The following is a 22,432-nucleotide window of genomic DNA, read 5'->3' as shown; positions in this document are numbered from 1 at the left end:
ATACTGTACCTTGGACAGCACGGGCCGGTGGACGTTAAGACAGAGCAGCCAGGCGGTGACGAGCCGCCGGTGCTCCACATCCACAGCGTTCACATACAAGAAGCGGCTGCCTGCTCGCCATGGTTGCACCTTCAGCTGGAGCTCCTGCACTGCTGCGGGAGGCAAAGCAAACACACCCTCTGGGTCCACCTACAGAGAGGGTGGGGTGGGGTGGGGTTAAGGGCAGCAAGGTGTGGAGATGTTGACTGGCTGGATTTTACAATTAATAAAGCGACATAGAGGCATTGACCAAGTGACAGAGAGAGGTAAAAAAGAAAGTATAGAAAAAGACAGAATTAAAGGGAAAAGGAGGTTACAGAGTCAGAGGAAAATAAAGGAAGTGTGGAGATTACAGGAGAGAAAGGGTGAATGAGGTTCAGTGAAACAGGCAGAGAGCGGGTGCAGACAATGAAATGAGAGAGAGTCACAGAAAAGTGACAGAGAGACAGAAGGATGTGAGAATGAGATTTACTGCGCAGCTCCTTTTCAATCTGTGGAAAAAAGCAAAGCTATTCTCTCTATTCTCCGGCGGTGAGCTTTATCCTGTTTTATAAGACTCCTCCGATACATTCCACAGCGAGCTAACCTGCTGAGAGTCAGATCAAAGCATCCGCTGATGCATACAGTGAAACCTTTAAAAAAAAAAAAAAAAAAACATCCGTCGCTTTTTCAGCCAGCACCCTTCAGGGTGAATATGACTGGGCCATACTGTACGCTCCCATGGTGGCTGTGACAGTCCATCTTTTTTTTTTTTTTTGAATATGAGTGAGTAACATGCATTGCCCCTTTTACTGCAACTCTGAGTGAGAAGCACTGTCAGCCTCTCTCCCCTCTTGCACCCAGTTATGAATAAGAAACGATCTATTTTAAAATGGAGGGCAATCTGACACTCCCCGAACGTGTTTTCATACATTCAGAGAGCACGAGAGCATTGCTAATTTTCCGCATTGTGTCAAATTGTGTTTCAACATGACGACTGCAGGAGGTAACGGGGGAACCTAATAAAATGAAATGACATGAAAAGACCAATTTTTCTGACAATCTGCATTTGTACATTCTTGATAATGGCTTGAATCTCAAACTGGGGTTATATTGCAAAAGAGAGCGTTGCTGCTCCATTGTTTCCTGCTGCTAAAAGAACAATTTGCAAGAAATCATTTTTGGATATGTGGTTTGAAAATTGCTAATACAAAAGAAAATATGGCAAGAACAAAGCTCTCAACATCTGATTGGATTTGGAAGATTCAAGGTTGGATTTGAGCTATTTTGATTCCACTTTTTCTCTTTTCTGTATTTTGCTTCCCATGTGTCACCTGTGTTTTGTCCCAATTAAAAAACTGAAATCATGAAAAAAGGGAAGACGACACTGAAGATGTAACTTGCACCAACGCCTCATTTTAGATTAAATATGGGAACATGTTCGAGTATGAAGGACGTAGATTTGCCCCAACCACATAGCTCACCACATTAAACTACTCAGACTGCTCGTCGCACACTCTTAACCTCTTTTCAAATTACGACTCTGAACGAGAGTTCCGCATTTAACTACAGTGCAGATTTCCAGTGTTTGTGGCAGTCATGAAGAAGCAAATACAACTCTCCACTAGAGGTCTTCATGGGTCCAAAATCCAATACAGACCCACAGGCAACCTCCCAGAACCTGTCAAACAGAAATTGGGCAAACCCAAATACAGAGAAAACACCAATGCTGGCAGCAGCAAGATGCTCCGCCAATGAATGAGCAGCTGGTGTCCCAAAGAGCAGCGATACATGTCAGATTTCCTGCACACGTGCCTCAAAAAAACACATTTTCCACTGCAGTGGTTATGGGGCGAGCACGATTAGAGCTGGGAGAGGATCCGCTTGGATCCACTCGGGTATTAGACATATTGATAAACAGATTGGGACCCACAGGAGTGTAATTTGGACCTGGCGTGACTCGGGTACCAGCTGAGTTTATTTCTGTTTTGATGTCTCGATAGCAGGGTGATGTCCAGACTGGAGTGAAGGCGAGCTGCCGCTCTGCTTCATATTTGGAAAATGAGGCAACATCATGGATTTCTTTTGGGGGCACAATCAACTGACAGTATAATAAAGTTACTGCCGAATTAACGGACTCAAAAAAGTGCGTTCACTGTTACAATGCCCTTGAAGACGTGTACCTCAACTTCCTGGGGGTGTGATGAGAAACACTTGACCTTGCGAATGGCCTGCTTCCCCCTCAGCACCAGTGATTGACAGCTCCGCTGACCAGTCACACAGCTGACATCCACCCGCTCCAGGAAATGCACGTAAATCTGCCAGATCTGGGAGGGCGCTGCCATCCACTTGTCACTACAGAGAAAAACATCATCAGGAACAATTACACTGAGGTCCTCTGGAAACGCAGCAGGAGCAGCAGGACTTCAGAGATGAGGAGGGCTGATCTACGGCTGTGCTAGCATTTTAATAAGCAGCAGCAGCAGCAGCAGCAACAGCAGCATCCTCCTCTTGCTGCTGAGAAGAAGGGAATTCGGTCTCAGTGGCCCCGGCTGATTCTGAGAGCTGTGAGTGGGAGGCGATGTAGTCACCTACTCAGCCCTGCTCTGTGACAACAGCGCTCAAGGAGCATTTGGGGATACTTGGAATAAAATTCAAGTGGTTTGAGTTTTTAAAGGCAGACACTATATCAGTAGTGTTGGATTGACAGTGCTGGTGAGTGATGATATATTCATTTTTCAACATGTTGCAGCTGCCATGCTACAGCAGGCGGTCCTGAAATGCTTGATTTAATGGGTCCTGTAGTTTACTTTCTGAAACAATGTCTTGAAATACGTCTGAATTATTAACTGGCACTGAGCTCCAGACTCCTCAAAACTCCCAGATTCACTGTCCATCCATTGGTTTGGAAAACTTGAGAATTTGCTAATTAGTATGTTAATTTTTACCACTGAAGTAAAACATTTAAAAAAAAGGGTCTTCCATTATTAGCTCATCTTTTGACCCTGTGTACTGTGGCAGGGACCATTTGTCAAAACAGGCCCCTCTACAAGACAGGTTGTGCACTGGAAATGGGCTCGCATGGCGCATATTCCTCAATAACTGTGTTTAATCTACTTACCACACATTATGTGACACACAGAAAGACCTACAGGTTGTATTATTCCAGAAGAGGAGGACTGGATGATCTCAGGAAGATAATATGGCGACTGCTGTGTGCACTGTGTTTATCACGTAAAATGCTACCTGCGTTCCTCCTATTGCACCCATTACTTTGATTGGGAATCCAACCAAGATCACTGACTAGAACTAAAATAAAGGTGCCCTATAGAGTTTCTGACCACTAGCAGCACTATGGAGGGATGCTTTTTTGAGCGGGTACCTGTTCTGGTTGTATATCGTGCACTCATTGAACACATCATTCAGGCTTCAAGGAAACACTGAATGCAAACATAAAGTAGTTTACCAGAAAAAATCCACAGGCTAACTTTAAATAAAGCTTTCCAATAGAAAACTAATCTAATGCAGATCAGTGCAGTGTAGTGCCTCTTAATAAGAGGCAGACAGTGACCCTGCATTTTAACAAACTCATGCATTATATTGCTCTAATCCTGGTGTAGAGTTGAAAGACCAGAGAACAGGTTCTGTAACTTCAGGCAGTGAGACCACCAAACCTCCATCTGATTAGTTAATTAATTCAAGCCTGCATGAACAATTTAATTAGTCCAAAATAGAATGCTTCTTCAGGCTGAGCTCTGTGTGTGTGTGTGTGTGTGTGTGTGTGTGTGTGTGTGTGTGTGTGTGTTTGGTGTGTACAGTAAATAATACATACGTAAAAACCATCACAAAGAACATTTTTATGTGTGGACTGGGACTCCCTGGCACTTTCAAGTACACATCCTGAGGCTCCCCTGGCACCTAGACAGAAACACAGTGGAAGGCAGAGAGATGTGAAGATGGAGAGGTAAAGGGAAAAAAGAGGCAGAAACAAAAGAGACATCACATTAGCACTTTAAAGGTGTACGGCATGGTGTAAGGGTGAGCCTTTTAGGTATCAAAACAGCTTGCAATTCATAACGGGAAAGCCAGAATAAAGAGCTGTCCCCTCGGAACAGGAAACAGTGTTAAAGCTATCAGTTCAGTAATGAATCCCTTGCTGATATCAGAGTGGGGTATTAGAAAACCTTAGAAAAAAAAGTCATTCTCCTACCAGCATCCTTGTCTGGCAGATGATGTTAGGGTCACTGCAGCGTACAGAAATGTGACTCTTCACATCTGGGCCTCCAACTGGTTAACCCAATAACAGGAAAGAGGAAATATGTTAATATTCAGACTGCAAAGATGTGAGCAAGATGGCGTATTTCAGCAGTTTTCATGGATGAAATGAGTTCATCATCTAGTTGATCTCAAGGACGTATTTAACGTGATATAATTTATACATACCAGCAAATATACATGTAAACAATATATACACACAAACATGCATATCATGCTGTGCTATTTTCTTCATTTTATCCATTTCATTTTTTTTCGTGCTTTTCATTTCCTGCTCTGGAAATAGAGACGCCTCTCTGTTGTTATTGCTCTTTTTCATGATAGAAATTCTATTATATTGCAAGATTGTTTTGGTCGATATTTTAGTAAAAACACAATAAAATGAAGGTAGAATACATTATTCATTCCCATCTGAGATGTGTACTGTAAATATGTTCTTGTATTTGTGCACATTTATGTACGTGTTTATGCTCGTCTGGCAGAGTAAGCCAGTGCATCTGCTGAGGATATATTCAAACCAATACTATAAATGCAATACTGTGCAAGTTAATAAGATGCAACAAATTCTGCAATCTAGACACCATCAGAGGAGGGAGGGTGGGAGCTGTGGGACAGGGAGTAATGGCTGATGGGGGGCAACCTGCACTGGGGTCATGCCAGGGTGGCAGGCGGATAGCTTTCTTGAGGAAGCAGAGCTCCGGGTGGTAAAGCCGGAAAGTCTGGTCGATAACGTGAGGTGTCGGCTCCACGTTCACCTGGCAGATGGCCATCGGCTTGCCATCCTCTGCACTGAAAGTAACCTGTGGGGGGAGGGTGAAAGGTCAGCAGTATCAACAGCATGCCACCCATGAAACAGCATCTATATCATCATGGGGCAGGAAACTCCTCGAGCCAAACGAATAGAGCGGCCATAGCTGGGTAGAAGCTCCTTAAAGGAGAACTACAGTTTTACTACAACTTGGTTGTTATCTTCAGATTTTTATCATTTCAATCAGTTATATTGACTTTGTAATCAACAAAGTAACAGCATATTCTGACCAGCCAGCAGTTTTGCGACATTATCTAACCCAGTGGTTCTCAACCCTAATCAAAAATCCTCTTAACTTATGGCCTTACTGCACACTGACTCTGCTCAGAAACTGTGAGCAGTTGTTTCATTTAAAGAATGTTTTAAGAGGGAAAAGTATCCAGTGTAGACAGAGAAAAGGTAAACCATTGATCCAAACCACTCTAGGAGGTAAACATGAAAGTGAACACACCTGAAATGGTTAAGTCACTGGACTCATGCACTCATGCACATGTGCAGAATGTCAAGGTTGAAGCAGGATGTCGGTCTGTAAACTGTGATGGATGTTTAGGGTGGATAAGTTTATCACTGTCATTTTCTCTTCCATATGAAGAGCGTTTCTTCTCCATCAGGCATCTAATAGTGACATTTCCATGTCTCAATGACCTTGTTGTGTACAATTAATTTATTTTTTCAGATAAGAATTTACAGTCATAATGATGAAAATAAGACCAAAGTTGTACTAATAATTGGAATTTCTTCTTTAAGCCAGGGTTGGCACGTCATGTATTTTGATTTATTTACAGCCAACAACAGCAACTAATTTATTCAGTTACTTGTCTCTACCTTCTCTCCTGTTTTCTGTGTGTGTGTGTGTGTGTGTGTGTGTGTGTGTGTGTGTGTGTGTGTGTGCGACTGCCAAAAAATACTTGTCGTGTGCCATTAGACGTTAGAGAATACCTACATTCTAATACCTTGACTCTATTTAGTGGAATACAGAAGTGGAATTGCCATGTTTTCTTCCTCGGGCACTTCAGCTCTAAACAACATATACAGCTTCTTCAAAAACAGCCTTTGAAAAGTTTTATTGAAAAATTCACCAGAGAGCATGATGATGATGGAGCACGATGTACACGAGAATATAAAAGTTGGCTTCAATCCGACAACTGAAACCCCCAGACATGCAGAATGTGCTTTGAAGTTCGCTGCATTAAAATAGCCCTCAGGATCTGTGCACAAATGTGTTCATACATATATACACTAATTACATATGGTTGCAGAGGATAACTGATGTATACACAGATGTTAGCATATGTAAACGTATGGAATCGCTAACTCTCTCACGTACCATGATGTACATGTCGTCATACCACAGATAACTAGAGTTGACTTTAGATTATAGGCTACATATAGCTGAATTGCAGGATTTGAATTACAACAGAATGTTACTTCTAAGGTCCAAAAAATAAAAACAGCTGCTTCATTACATACGATTGCACTGAGTAGAGAGAGTATCACAATGTCTGTGATATGGGATCACATATGGTTTATATACTCCAACAACTATGGGACAGACTCAGAAGTCATGAGATTTGCTGTGGATACTCATGGTCCCTAGAGGATGATTTTCATCATAATAGTGACCTCCTGACCTTATCTCTAATGTCACTGCAAGGTCGGAGTTTCCCTTGAATCAACACTTTGGTCTAAAACAAACTTATCTAGAAAATTCACGGACTGATTCACATGAAATCTGTTGTGAATATTCATGTCTCCAGTCCGTATGTTTTAGCAGTCTGTTAAACCTGAAGGATTTTAAAGGGGATTACTAAATTACTCACAGCACCCTAATGTTAAAAATAAAGGCTGGGGGCGTTCACTGTCATAAAAACACACACAAAGCCATCTATAATATATGAAGCAGTCTTTTCTGACTGGCCTGCACAGAGCCCTGACCTCAACCTCACCCAACATCTTTGGGATGAACTGGAACACCAACTCTGAACCTTGTCGGCCACATCCACCTCTCTAATGCACTTGTGGCTGAATGGGAGCAAATCCCTGCGGCCAGGCTCCATAATCTGTTGGAAATGCATCCCATTGGACTGGAGGCTGTTATAGCTGCAGGTTAACGACGTTCAGGTGTCTACATAGTACAAACTGTTGTGTATCATTGCACATAAAAATGGAACATAGATTCCATCCCAGCAGTTTGTACAATTATTTCTTACATTCATTTATTGAAATAGACATGTAAATCTATGTAATGCCACAGTACAAGAAATGCTACAGCTGGTTGAAATATTTATTCATGAGTAATGGACTATATTATACTTTCTACATTTTGGTCACTGATTCACAAACTCAGAAGCTGATCCCTGCCAAACAGCAGCTGTCCAAATGGTTGATGGGTCAGATTTGCAGGCCCATGCTGACCTACAGGAGTGGCCCAGATCTGGCTCTGGTGATATGTGCTGACTGACAGCGGTGCCAAAGCTGGCATCCTGACAGCTCTGCTGTTGGGGCTTGTCAGTTTTAGCGGGACACAGATTTGATCCAGACCCGACCTCTTTGACCTCTTGACAGGATTTTTGCTCAGAGCAGCAGTACTGACACTGACACACAAGTAGACACACACACACACACACACACACACACACACACACACACACACACACCGTCGGCAGACATACACAAATGCTTGGCAGACTGGCAAATATTTCATCACCCTGTGCAATGGGAGAGCTTCAGGGTACTGTACTCAACATGAACAACAGGATTATTGCAGGTTAGCGCGCAGTGATGGCGATCTTTTTTTTTAGCAGCATAAATGTGCCAATAATGTAAGCCTAGATATAAGGTCACATCTGTAAAGCAAGGGCAGAAACTTTCATTTGAATGGATTTATGAGGAACAGAGGTTAATTTTGGGGACATACGGGGGCTGCAGAGCACATTACGTCACATAGAGATACAGAGCGCATCATCGTATCTGGCGTGCATCCGAACAAGCCCATGCACATTGTTTCTCCTTCCTCTAAACTTCTTACATATTATAAGTGGTCGAGTGAGTGCATCAAATGGGAAAATTTAAATAGTATTACTTCAGAGTAATACTATATATACACGGTTCATTTAAAGTAGATTAGCCAGACGTGTCAAGCTGTCCTCCAATCGGAGATAGTTTAACTCTCCAGCCTGACATTTGCCGGTTGGAGAAGATAAACTATGTTCAGTAAGATAAAAGTGATTTCCAGCATATAATTTTGCTTGACAATCTTGTCTGGCTAGTGTAACTTTTTAAATAGTTGACACTTCAAAGCGTTCTTTGTGTCTGAGCTGTGACTGTGTGAGAGAGGAGAGGAGGGAGGAGGCGGTGCACTGCCAATCCGCAGAGAGTTGTCTGGGAGTATGTGTGTGTACACTAGATGTTGTTAGACTTAGGGATGTAGCAGAAGGTTAACCCGACTACACTCCAAATCAGAAGCTTCACACGAAACACTGAGTTTAGGTGGTTTTATCTTCCTCTACTCTGCTGAATTGCACAATCAATTTTTATACCCTAAGATGCTAAAAACATTTAAAATGGACTATGTTAGAGCTCTTATCGTGGCAGTAAACATTCTGTACATCCACAGTGCATCTCAAATCCATGGCTTACTATAATTCCAGCCGGGAGACAAACAACCGAGGGATTGAGCGGCAAAAGACTACAGAGGCAGATAAAGATGTTCCAATACACAGAAAATATTGCAAAATGCATAAGTAGCACACTCTGTACCTTGATAGTCTTGGCAGAAACAATATTTGGCAGATTCTTCTTGGCCACCTGAGAACCTTTCCCTGTAGGTAGGAAGCTTGGTCCCTGCGAGGATTTGATTAGAAAAAGAAGAGTTATCAAAATCATCTACCAAAAACAGCAAATGACTGCAAAGGAAATATTACATCTGCATATAGAGAACAAGAGCGTGTGAAGGCCCCTCGTCTTCCACAGGAGATAAGATCACAGCCTACATAAATTATTTTGAAGTGTCCTTCTGGCATCCATTTATAGTCAAGTCTGAGTTGCCATTACATGTGTATGGCCTGCTCTTGGAATAGATCAGTTTTTGTTAATAATTCCTGAGGTGTACTGACATTTATGTTTGAAATTCAAACTTTTTATCACTGTTCCACCTTTTATTCATACACCAAAAACCCATCCTTGAACCACTCAAGGCCAATCAATTTTAAAAGATTTTTTAGAAAAGGAATCAATAAGCAGAGTTACTGTTTTACATGAAGACAGTAACTCTGACCTTTCATCTCTGATGATGGAAATACGCAGTGACTGTGAACAAATCTGAGCTTTTCAAAGGTTCAGGCAGAACATCTGCGACTGCTGAAACACTGCATCAAGACACTGCATTCTTCAATAATTACATTTCCCAAAATGTGGTTTTAAAGGTTTACTAGTCCTAAGCGTTCAATCAGCATCAACCTCAGCTCTCCACTGTACCTGAAGGGCCATGGTGTGGTCGCAGAGGAAGCTCTGGTATTTCAGGGGAATATGGATGCTCTCCTTGGGCCGGAGGTAAACCCTGGGACCTGGGGTACCGTCCTCCAAGTGGAACATGTTCTCCTCCAGCGGGGTCGGCGTTTTGGTTAGTACCTTGAAGTAACCCCACTCTTCTGTGTTAGTGATGACACTGGATGAAAAGATTAAAGGAGCTGAGTGAGATCAAAGCAGGCTCTTCTTCCATCTTTAAAGGATCCATCCAGGATCAGAGTTGGATTTGTTACACCATCAGGACCACTGCACTATTCATTACCTTATCACTGCAGTATGATAAGATGGTACTGAGAGGAACAAACAACATACCGATCTTTGACAGTCTTCAAGTCTTAACGGGAGTTTAGCTAAAAATACTGACCGTGGTGGTAGAGAAAAGGTTGTTGGATTACTAAAGTCAACTGATCTAAAAAATCTAATAAAATCAGAGGGTGATCAAAAACATTAGGATTCTCTCTTTGGGCTCTGAGCATGAATATCCTCACGCTCCTTAAAAATGCATCAATGTGTTTACTATGTATTAACTAAAGCAACTTTCATCACAAATGTTACCAGCTTAACATACATGTACAATTTCTCCAGTAGCAAAGGGAGGCGATGAGAAATGTCAGAGATATAGAAGACACAAACATGCTTTGTTGAGTGTAATTATGAAGCCATTTATCTTTCACAATTACAAAGATGTACTGAACTGTCATTTAGCGGAGAGGTCTCTGCCTTAACCTGCAATAACTGACTTTTTGGCCACTTGGGGGCAGTGGAAACAAGTTGTGAACACATCTCTTTTTCAGTTGATGTGAGAAATTGTTGCTTATTTACATATCCAGCAGTTAAACAGCAACATTATCATTCACTTGGAAGCAGGTTTCTGGCCACCTGGTGAATGTAACGGCCAAAATACATAGGGCATTATTATTATTACCACTATAATAGCTTCTACACTCACCACGGAAACTGCGCGCACCCCATTGGGCATCGTGCTGCTCATCACAATTTTTAATAACTACATAGAACTGTGCAACAAAGCAGTAAAATCTGTTTAAAAATGATTGAAATAAATACTTCATTGTACCAGAGGCACTGTGACATGGCAGAGCAATGTTGTAGGTGTTTTTACATTGCATATCAAAATAAATCAATCAAATCAACATGTATCCATTATCCTGTAGTTAAAATGATATAGTTAATTAATTCAGCACCAGTTAATATAGCCTATGCTTCCAAACCCTGTGTATCCAACTGCAGTACTTGGCAAAACTAAATAGGCATATAGTGACGCTAGCATGCAACTACATGCTACAAAGACGGAGTCAGTGCAGCAGGTAAACAACCTCCATCTGCCAGCCTATGTGACGTATTGCATCCATGCCACATGTGTTTGCAGGGTTAGTCCAATACTCACTCTCTTATAGCTCCTTTTTTTGGTGTCTAACACTTCCTGAGGGAAATGTAATAGCTGCTAAAGACTCCGCAATGTTCACCAGCTAGTTGGTAAAACTGTGTGTACAGCGGGTCTCTTTTTTAGGTTTTTCCCTAAAAACGGCCGTCTGCTGTGGCTGAAAATAGTGCCACAAGAGAATTGAGAGTGAACCAGAACACTGCAGTTTGGGCCCGCAGCTAAACGGTGAACTGAAACTCACTATAAAGCTCAGTTTTCATGTTCTACACCTAACATCCATGATTCTACCAATGTTACGGTTGAGCAGTCAAAACAAAAACACAATGCTTTCCTTTTAATTACCGATGGAAGATTTCAAAAAAGTGTATGAAAGGTCAGTGAAAGACCCGCCTCCAATCCCCAACAAATGGATTTCCAGGGAGAAAGCAACAGGAACAGATAACATGTTCCAACAGAGGGAGGTCTCATCTGCACTCTTTCCTCTTCCTTTGAATGCAAAAATTTCACACACAAATGCATAAAGGGGAGTGCTGCTTTAAACATCAAAGGTTCCTACCCATGGGCATGGAGAGGGGAATTTCTCTCAATAGGAGAGCATGAGTTTATGAATTTTTCAGGGGCCCACCTCGCTAACATTAGGGTGAGATGCAACAGTCAGTTCCATGAAACTTATTTGGAGATTCCCACCTGTGCACGTGGAATGAAACAATTTGCCTGTGGCTTATTATGACAACAAAGCAACTCTGTGTGTGCGTGTCTGTGTGTGTGTGTGTGTGTGTGTGTGTGTGTGTGTGTGTGTGTGTGTGCGTTTCACTTGAGCCTCCATAAAAGAAGCATGGGTTGATTCATTTTTAAAGAAAGAAAATAGAACAAGGTAGGAGGTGAAGAGGACAAACTGCCTGCAATAAATAGAGATAAATCCAGAGAAGGAACAAAATGAACATGATTAAAAGGATATCGAGAGAGAGAAGAGTGATTCAGAGATGCAGAGTTGAGAGAGCACAGGGAAGAAGACGGATAATGAGAGGCAGAAATGGTGAGAGCAAAAAGCAGCAGCATGGGCAGTAGCAGAGAGGCTGGAGTCTCCTATCTCTCTGTCAGCCAGCAGTCATGGCTCACACTAAGCTCTGTGAGGCCAAGTGTAAAAAGTAGCCATGCAAAATGAATGGCAACAGGTAGCAAACGTGTCCTCCATGTCAAGAGGAGCCTCCAGGCTCTAAACCACTGCAGACATCAAAGCTACAGCTAGCCTAGCCGCTCTCTAAGCGCACGCCCTTCAATGCTTGATGCTGGATTTCAGGTTGAGGGTCAGGCTTTTTTCTGTTTGTTTCTGCAGAACAAAGAGCTAACCCAAGGCCTCGCTTGTGTTCTCAAGAAAGCACCTTGTCAAAAATTGGCTGAAATATTGACAAGGAAGTAACAGCAGAGTAGCCTCAGTGCACTGACCAAACTATGGTCCATGCAGCAGGATAACAGGGGCAGGTTTCATTGTTTGTGTACAAAATCTGCAGCTCTTCAAAGACTTGGCAGGTCAGTGTAAACATGTATTTCATGAAACCAACAAGCTCTGCACACCTCAGCATGAGATGTATACAATATCTCTGATTACCAGGAATTCAGATCCAAGGATTTCTCGGGAATTCTCACCAAAATCAACTTCCTTTTCCCTAGAGATGTTCTTGAGGCAACCCAAGACATTTAGAGCCTGTCTTTGTCTGTGTTTGTCTGTTCGATAGCTTCCCACAAACTGAACTGAAACAAAGCAAACACTGAAATCTGACCTTGAAATACATTATTACGGTTATATAACTGTGTCAATCTTTAAACTGCAGTCGTTTCTAACAATGATGTCATCCAAAAATGGCAGCTTACAATTTAGCTTTGTGGCACAATATTTTTTACAGTGAACAAACACAAGTGGATTAATCAGACATGCAGGCTCCTTTCCCTAGAACGCAGAGCTGCGTTCAACAGGTGGAGTACTGAGTGCCGGAGATGAAAGTTACAGCAAATCCTGAGAAATCCCAAACTTCCTGGCAAATAGTGATAGAAACCCAGAAAGCATGCTGTCATTTTAAAATCTTTAAACTCTGATATAGATATAGAAATCAAAATCACACTTTTTCATGTATCTTCACACCCGTAGCTTTGCTCCTGAACATTGACCCACCTACCCCAAACCTCCAAATGAGGATTCTACATATGAACTATTCAAGTTGAATCCATTTGACAGCACATACAATATTATCCAAAATATTTATCCACCAACAAGGACTAGAATATGGGAAGCCAGGGAATGCGACCTAGAAATGGTAATCCCTGAGGATATTGAGGTAAACTGCATCTCTGCTATACTTCCTCTATTTGTATAACAGGTTGATTCAGTTCAAGGTGTTCCACAGAACAAATTACTCCAACGATAGACCACTGACCTAAAACATAGCAATCTGTTAACCCCACCTGCCCTAGATTCAGTAACCTAGTTTTGATAGGCCACATATTCTGGTCCTGTCTCTCTATAGTGATTTCTGGTCCATCATCCACCAAAGGGCCTCAAGAATTTGTGTTTCCTTTTTCATTTACTTCATTAAATGTTTTCCTTTCATGTCGCACCAAACAAATGATAATCCGAATAGAATAAAAATGGACTGTTCCACTTTGACCTTCAACCTTTGAGTGCTGCATTTGCACCAAATCTTTATGGCTGCCTCTGCCAGTTGCGCGCCCACTGCACATCAGTGCATGCCGGGTTTGGCTAAATGCTAAAACGCTCACGGAGGATCCTCCAGCAGTGGCTTCTACATTTGCTGAGTGTAGTCAATGAGGCCTTTCTGCTCTTTCTGACTGTCTCTGACTGCAGAGACTTATTCAGCTCAAACACTTTGAAAACTCTGAGGGACAAAAAGCTGGACTGGCTTTATGAACTGAGACTAGTCAAGCAAAGAAGCTGAACCAAGAGCGGATTGTTGAGGACTTTGCAGTGCACAAGGCTCACAGGTTCAGAGACAGGTGAGTACAAAAACTACAGAGAGAGACATCAACAACCATTGTGCAGTGCAGCTGTGCAGCTCTCTTTGCTTTAATATGTGTGTTTGTGGCTGCAGCTGCAGTGGAGTTTATTTGTTTCTACATCTCTGTGTAGCCTAATATTGTTTGCTGCACCCACGACAGTGTTCAAACCTCTATGTTGTTGTTCACAGTGTATTTATTTCCCCATTCCCACCGCCTTTTGTTTAGTATTACATTTTGTATATTTTATAACTTACTTTGACTTGAGTATACTGTCATATTCTAGTCCTCTTTCCATGTCTGCATAGTTTAATACGCTTTACAATATCTTGGCTTGAAGACACAGATAATATGAGTTCATCTATACAAAACACAAAATCATATTGTTGATAGACATCACATGAGCAACATTTTAGAAACAACTCAATACAATATCAACTCAAAATCCTACAGAGCAGATCCCTTGAAAACATGCACATCCACATATTGTTCTAATATGAACTTGATTTCTCTCTGTTTCTGTAACTGCCCTTTATTTAGGAATTATTATTTGCTGTTTAGCCCTTGTGTTCTGAATATTTGTTGCTTATGTATATATATATTTGTAGCTTTTGTTATGGATATTGTGTTAGTGTTTGTTTTCATTGTTGATTTTCTCTGCTGAACATGGCCTGACATGCGACTTTGTCTGCTTATACGAATCATGTGACTTATTTCATAGAGATCACGAACAGTCATATGAAACAAGCAACATCTGCACATCAGCCGTGGGGGAATAACTGGATGGTACACACATCAATCACTGGCACCGAGCCTGGTGTCAGTCTGCCCCTCGCACTGACCGGCGCTTCACGACTGAAGGTCATTTGAAGTTCTTCAGTTGGAATTGTCATTTGGGTCTGTCCTTTAGTTAGGTGGCTGTTAACTGAAAAGAGCTGCCTTAAATTGGTCCAAATCACTAAAATTGCCCCTGGGTCCTCCATATTTGACTCCCTGTCAGTTCTATGTAATAGATCTCTTGAACCCAATTCACTCCCCACCGTCTTTGGAGGAACACCAGTGGAAACTGATGCCACAAATGCGTAAAAGAAAGCAATAGCATTTAGGAGCCCCAGAGCATGCAGACTAATTCTCATGGATTTGAAATACAACAAACACACACACACACACACACACACACACACACACACACACACACACACACACACACACACACCTTGAAGAGATGGTACAGGAGGTGTTGTAGATGCTCCAGCTTGAGGAAATAAGAAAATACGACATAGACGGAGTCGGTTTACGAGTTTACTAATATGTGTAATGGAACAGATATATATATATATATATACACACACACACACACACACACACACACACACATACACACACATATATATATATATATATACACATATATGTATATATACACACACACACAGACACACACACACATATATATACACATATATACATATATACATACATATATATGTATATGATACACCATGCTACTATAAGTAATGCTTATACATTGGACACTTTTTAAAATGTATTTACCATCTATATCATATTATATTTATTCATTTGTTTATGAAACAGCTCCATTGGTTCCACCTACTGCTCCTACTGTGATTTGCAAGAATCCACTGCGGCCGACAAAACAACCAATCAGAGCCAGAGGAGTGTCTGAGGGAGTGTCTGATATCTGTCAATCACTACTCACACATGCCGTGAACCGCCCCCTCCCAGTCAAACAGCTCTGTGAGTGGCGTCAGGAGGCTAGTGAAAGCTATGGCGGAGCAACAGCCACCCGCAAAGGAAAAGCTGCCCATACTGCCGCTGCCAACAACAGCATGTACGGCTAAGACAACAAATAACCATGAACAAATAACCATAAACAACAATAACCATTAGGCTAATATGGTGATTGATTCAAGTCTCCCATCAAGGTGACAGAAACTTCATGTTTCCACCTTACAAACATAGCTAAAGTATTTCATTTCCATTTCTAAATCAAAAAGATGCTGAAAAACTGATTCATGCCTTTATTTCAAGACGACTCGATTACTGTAACATGCTATGAACTGGCCTTCCAAAAAAAAAAAAAAAAAAACACAGACATCAGACTTCAGCTCATTCAAAACTCTGCAGCTCTGCTATGAACCAGAACCAAGACAATAGAGCACGTCAGTCCAGTTTCAGCTGCTCTGCACTGGCTTCCTGTAACATCTAGAATTGATTTTAAGGTTGTCCTCCTCGTATACAATGTCCTTCATGGACTACGATCAAGCTAATCTTGTTCACTAGTTGTCTTCAAGAACACTGCGATCATCTTCTGCTGGTCTGTTGGAGGTTCCCATCAACAGCCCAAAGAAAATAAGGGATGCAGCCGGTGTCCATTACGCTCCAAAGCTCTGGCACACACTACCTACAGAGATCAGGGAAGCTCACTGAATATTCTCTAACATATTCAGACTAGGTTTGTACGTGTGTATGTTTACATAAATACAAAACTCCTTTAATGAAGTTATGAAAAAAGTACAGCATATCTATGACAAAATACCACGGTGTCATAAAATGTGTTTTGGGCGGTGCCGTGCCTACTGAACTGTCAGAACCTGACTGAGTGAGTTTGATTCTTGAAACCCACAATGCTGCAGTAGAAACACATCAAATACCAAAGCCTCCTTGCTAATTTACACATTTCTGGCTCTTGGTGGAGGTGGCAGACGGTTTGGTGTAAAGTGTCACGCTGCCTCATCAGGAAATAAATAAATAAACTAGCAGGGTGCTAAGCCGACGAGAGGACAGATGCAGGGATTGATGACTCTCAATTAGACCTGTTAGGCTCGGTGGCCGGGCTAATGCCATAATGATTCATCCATGGCGCACTCCAGCCTTTGTTGATCAGCGTGATATATGTTAATCCAAAGCTCAGGCATGAGCAGAATCCATAACAAAAGATTCAGTGTGGGGGGATTAACAACAACGCTAACTGAAGGAAACAAACACGACATGGATAGCAAGAACGGGTGATCCAGGAAACGTCACTCATAATGGCTGCTATGCCTGGATTAAAGGGGGTATTTAGCATCTCACCAGCATTATGTCTGCATCTGTGTCAAGGACAACTGATTGTGGTGCTGAAGGAGCCAGAATGTTCTTTTATAGGCCTCCAGTATGTGTGAGAATAATAGAGTGAAATGTAGCAGAAATATGAGTCTAGCTTCCTTACTCATGCAGACACACACATGTAAGATGTGTTTGTCTGCATGTGGCTGCTATTTGTACTGAACAGCTAATAATTTATCAAGTTAATTCCCGAATAAAAATACATAGATCTCAAAAATGTACCGCCATATGAGAGGTGCTCCATTAAAGACACAATCCATGAGCCGAATCGAAACACAGTAGCCCCACAGCCAGAAATCTAAATACAGACGTGCAAGCTGCTCTCACATAACCAACGGGTCTTTTGATATGTAAACTAACACAAGATAACAACTAAATTTAACACTGCAATGTTTTCTGATGTTGTTAAAGGTTTGTTTAATACAACAGTATATGCAGACACAGAAGACAGGCCTAGGATTTGAATTATGGTATTATAGTGTAGCTGAGCTGCCCTTTGATCTCTATGAGGGAGCTTTTTGTAATCAACTGGTTTAAAAAAACAGTCTTTGAATGCAACTCAGCCAAGCAAGTGTCATGGAGACAAAACAGGTAAATTTATAGTATCTGTATCACCATAAGAAAAAAAAAGTCATGTGCATTGTGTTGTGTTAGCTATACACCATTTACATGGAAGACATTGGACATATCACAGTAGGAAAAGCACAATTTTAAATAATAAAATGAGTGAGGGTTTAATTCCATTAAGCTCCATCAGTTTCAGAGTCCTGCTGTTGTTTGTGGTGTCATGACTTACGGGGCTGGTCTAATTACTGGAGCCCTTTAATAAATGAGGCCATCGTTTATATTTTTACCAACATGTGTGCTTTTCCAACTATGATGACAAAATGTCTGTTGTGAGAAAGTATCACTTTGCACCGCATTAACATTAGGCTACGAGGTCACATATGTGCAGCTAACTGATAACAGATGAAGTTGGACAGTACTGTTGAATCCAGTGCAGCATTACAACTTTAAAATGTAGAGGTAACAAGGACAAATGCAATGAATGTGAATGAAGTTTCATGGAACTCCAATTTAACTTTAGTTTCAGAGGCAGCCTTGGTTTCAAGTGGCCTTCCCAAAGCAGAGCTATGACTTGGTTGGTAGTAAATTAACTCAGCGCAGAATTAGACGCCACTCGCAACTTTCTATACACAGTCCCAACAACAGATTCGAAACCATGCATTAAGATTGATGACAAGGGAGTAGAGGGCCAACTTCTGTCTTCTTCCTCTTGTGTTAACGATGGTTAGTATCCAGTATTATGTTGCTTTACTGCCCTCAACTGTTTGCATGTCAAAAGACCACCAGCCTTGGCATCAATACTCAAAGTTTTTGAGGAGTAGGTGAAAGGATAAATCATCACATCAAAGAATAAAGTTCATCTCACGATGGGGGGGAGGGGGGTCATGGGTGAGAACGCAGCACTGTTTCCTAAAGCTGGATGAAAAAAGGTCTAAGAAGCATCTTTAGAGATACACCATCACCTTTGGAAACACATTCTGAACGTGTGAACACAGCTTCACGGTTGGGGCACGGCTTGTTACGGTCTGATAATGGAGAACACTGTACAGCACAGAACACAACTCAGTAGGTGTGCTAGATTGGGGACTCACCTACAGTATAAACATGTCAAATCCACCCAAATCTATACACGAAACACATGACTAACAAACACATTAAGAGTTTCCTCTTTGTCAGAGGAAAATATCACACTAAACAAACAGTTAAGGGTTAGGTGGCAGGCTGACATCACCTCACTGTTCGCAGAGTCTTACCTGAGCTCAGGGTCGTCGCTGTGAATGGTGACCGTCTGAGGTACATTAAAGGGATTTTTAAGGACGAACTCCAGGTATTCGGCAGAGCCCAGGCTGGCGTAGAGCACATGTTGGGTCGTGATGGCCTGGCTCAGCATGTTGGCGATGCCCTCTGCCTTGCTGCGCTCTTCGCTGGGTTTGATTTGATGGAGTGCTTTGGCCGAACGGCCTTCCTTAGTCCGATCCTAACATCCAAGGACAATGGCAAATACTGAAAAACACGTACCAATGTGACACCTGGCAACACAATATCATGACATTCTGTAAAATATTTCATATTGTTGCAGACAGGCAGATATTATGTGCAAGGAGAGATTTTTACCTTCATTTGAAATCGCTTAGATAATCTGGCTAAAGTGCCGGCGAGCAATATCCATAATAATAATCATGGATAAAAGTAAGAAAAAAATCCAGGGTGCAATAAAACAGAATTTTCTCTGTGACATTTCAGTGTCTATTTCAAGGCATACAATAACCCATTCTTCATGAACAATAACTCCATGGCTACATTCTGTGGCTGGAACATTGCAGAGTTGGAATCAAAGCTCTGCAAGCGGACAAGCTTTGTGTTACATACTTTCCCTTATTGTTCAGTTTTGTGAACATGAAATGACCTTCTCTGAACCTTTAAGAGCATATTTTTCAACAAACTTCCATGCATCCACAGTTTCCATAAGCTTTCCAACACTAAGTACAGGTATTTAGAAAGGAATCAATATTAAACACAGTGTTCTCTCAAATTTTGGGTTCACTAAGGTTGTGCAGCCTTGTTCCAAAGCAGTGGGTAAAATAAACAGATACACTGTCTTTACTTTGTTTTTCTTTTTCTTTGATATTCTAACAGTTTGTGATTTTGTATTCATGTAATATTATAAGGGTATAACAAACCACAGGTATTATGTTCAGTAGGTACACTTGTCTTAAAAACACATTAAACATTAGAATTCAGGGTAGTGAAACTGAGCATGTTAGAAAATAAAATATTGAGGTTTTCAGCAGGTCGAGTGAACAGAAATAATGCTGGGGATAAACCTAGACTGAATAGTCATCGCTATCAGCCCAGAAAAGTCTGATCTAAATTGAACAGCAAAGCAACCCTTAAAATCTTCCTGTGCGAGCAGTTATACTCCACATAGTTTTGGCTGTTATGGGGGTGTGAACAAACTTAAACGCAGGTCTTACCACAGGAAATGTAATGCGTAAAATGTCTCAGGCACCACAGCCAAAATCACATTTAGCATGTGCACCCATGGGTGAAAGTACAAGATGTGCCTTTGGGTAGGAAACAATTAACACCTTCTTGTACAGTCACTAAAACACAGAGGGTTGAAGGGCACATCACCATGAGAATTGTTACGCTGGCAGGCTGTCTGGGAGACGCTCCTCGCCTCTATGAAAGCTCCCTCATGACATGTTTCAGAGCCAGAATGAAAGCTGCTCTTTCGCTGTCTTTGTTGTCCGTTTGAGACTTAAGTGAAGACGACACAGGGGCAGGGCATTGCGGCTCCGCTTTACAGTTCAGCAGCTATTCTTGTCTGCCCATTGGCTAAGTGCAAAGTTTGACCTCACCGTGACCTTAGTCGCTTTAGCAGCTTCCTTGCCCTCTCGCTGATGCACTGCAGCCATGCAGTTGAGCTTGCGGCGCTCGCTGTCGGGCTCGTTAAGACTGTGCTCTCCGAGCACGGCGGCGTCAGCTCTGATGTCGCGTCTGAGCGGCAGCACGCGATCCCCGTCTATCTCCAGTCTGTGTGCCTGTGCAGTGTTCCTTGCTGTGAAGGAGAAACAGGCCACAATCATGAATATATTTACTGAACAGAGTAGAATCTAATCTCTTTGCCATTTTGACCATATGTTCTAAAAACTCTCCAAATGTCCAAGGGAGAGAGTTGTGACAGATTAAAGTATTGTTGGAGCACCAGAAACAACAGCTTGCACACAGACAACAGTCAAACAACTGGCAGCGCTACAACTGGGCCAAAGCCCTACTGCTGGGAAAACAGACTTGCTCTCTCCTCACCAATTATTTTCACATCCGTGGCAATGTATCCTCTGCAAGCACCAAAATATCTAATTAAAACACCTGATTCATCTACTCCTCACCAAACAATCCATCCTCATTTGGGCTAAATCATGCAAATTACCCATGTTCTTTAAAAGCTCCGAAAAGAGAATGTGTCTAATCCTGCACTTTGAACAACACAAGCATTATGAATTTTTTACCAACCTAAATTTACTCATAAACTGTGAACTTATTCTTGGATCAGACAGACGTTCTTGTACGGCTGCTTGTGTTTAGACATTTAACATCTGAGAACTTGAGCTTCTTTTAAGAAAAAGGTTTTGTAGAGAATCTTCTCAAAGTAAGGAAACAAGTATTGTTTTTGGTATCTGCACAGTAGCTTGTCTTCCCATCACCAGTATGTAAAACTTTCACACGACACCCAGCCTCACTCATTCAGCAACTTTCAAAGAATGTAATTGGCTGAGAAAGCTCAACGCACCTTAACTTCTGAAAATAACAACCAAATTGACAAAGCACATAGAAATAAGACAAGATCTACACCATTTTGACTGTGGACAAATTGCATTTAGGGAAACAAAATACTGGAAATACATAAAAACAAGTAAATCAGCAAACACATTCATGCACAGGAGCATGATGGAGGTAACTAGGTGGTTATGTGATGGCAATATCACCAAAAGTTAGCCTATTACAAATTGCCAGTTTGTTTAGTGTCCCATGGAAACTGATTTTGTGTGTTTGTTGTGTACTTGTACTACTACTCGAGTTTTGTCAATGAGTTTTCTTTAGCCGCAGTGAGTTGAGCTCTCTTGGCCACCGTAATGCACTGATAAAAGCAATGAAGACTAATGCCATCTGATCAGTACCTCAATCAATCGGCAAACAGCCAAGTATCCTTAACTAGCAGTAGTGTATTTAAATGAGCAACACATCAGAAAGAGATGGAAAGGAAATATATCCTCTGATGTATGAACAGAATTCTATTAATTACATATATTGCGCCTATCTGCAGCAGTTAATTTCCCATTTTTGTGCATCAATTATTTTATATTCCCTTCTCTCTCTGTTTTCCTCTCCCAGTCACTCTTCATCCCTGGCCATTTTTCCAAAGTCTCCTTATCACAGAGGCATTTGGTCCACTGCCACTCACCAAACCAGATAGTGTCTGGCTACACTGCTTCCTTCGGAGCCATAGGCAGACAATGAGTGAGACAGGTATGGGACTGAGCGCGCACTCACAATGCTGTTTCAGTCTGTTGCGACTGGACTCCAGTGAAAGCAATTAGGCGCACAGTATGTTTAAATGGCAAGGGAAGGTGGAGTGGAGAGAGATCAGGGCACAGAGAGACAAGAGTAGTGGAGAGGTGGTGGTGGTGGTGGTG

General features: G+C 41.7%; 1 protein-coding gene across 4 annotated transcripts in view; it reads right to left on the bottom strand.

Moving 5' to 3' along the window:
• The window catches only part of nphp4 (nephronophthisis 4), a 157,528-nt gene that overhangs the window by 13,891 nt on the left and 121,205 nt on the right, over positions 1-22,432 (bottom strand). For all 4 annotated transcript variants that reach the window (XM_076741807.1, XM_076741806.1, XM_076741808.1 and 1 more), the window contains 9 exons: positions 20,597-20,796; positions 18,989-19,212; positions 9,578-9,767; positions 8,861-8,944; positions 4,934-5,093; positions 4,229-4,305; positions 3,851-3,936; positions 2,202-2,373; positions 10-189 (listed from right to left, as the gene is read on the bottom strand). In XM_076741807.1, coding sequence (XP_076597922.1) covers positions 10-189; positions 2,202-2,373; positions 3,851-3,936; positions 4,229-4,305; positions 4,934-5,093; positions 8,861-8,944; positions 9,578-9,767; positions 18,989-19,212; positions 20,597-20,796 — 1,373 coding nt within the window. The remainder of the gene's footprint in view (positions 1-9; positions 190-2,201; positions 2,374-3,850; positions 3,937-4,228; positions 4,306-4,933; positions 5,094-8,860; positions 8,945-9,577; positions 9,768-18,988; positions 19,213-20,596; positions 20,797-22,432) is intronic.

Source organism: Chaetodon auriga, chromosome 10 (assembly GCF_051107435.1).
Source record: "Chaetodon auriga isolate fChaAug3 chromosome 10, fChaAug3.hap1, whole genome shotgun sequence".
Lineage (NCBI taxonomy): Eukaryota > Metazoa > Chordata > Actinopteri > Chaetodontiformes > Chaetodontidae > Chaetodon > Chaetodon auriga.
The sequence above is the reverse complement of the archived record's forward strand: the minus strand, read 5'-3'. Positions and strand labels throughout refer to the sequence as shown.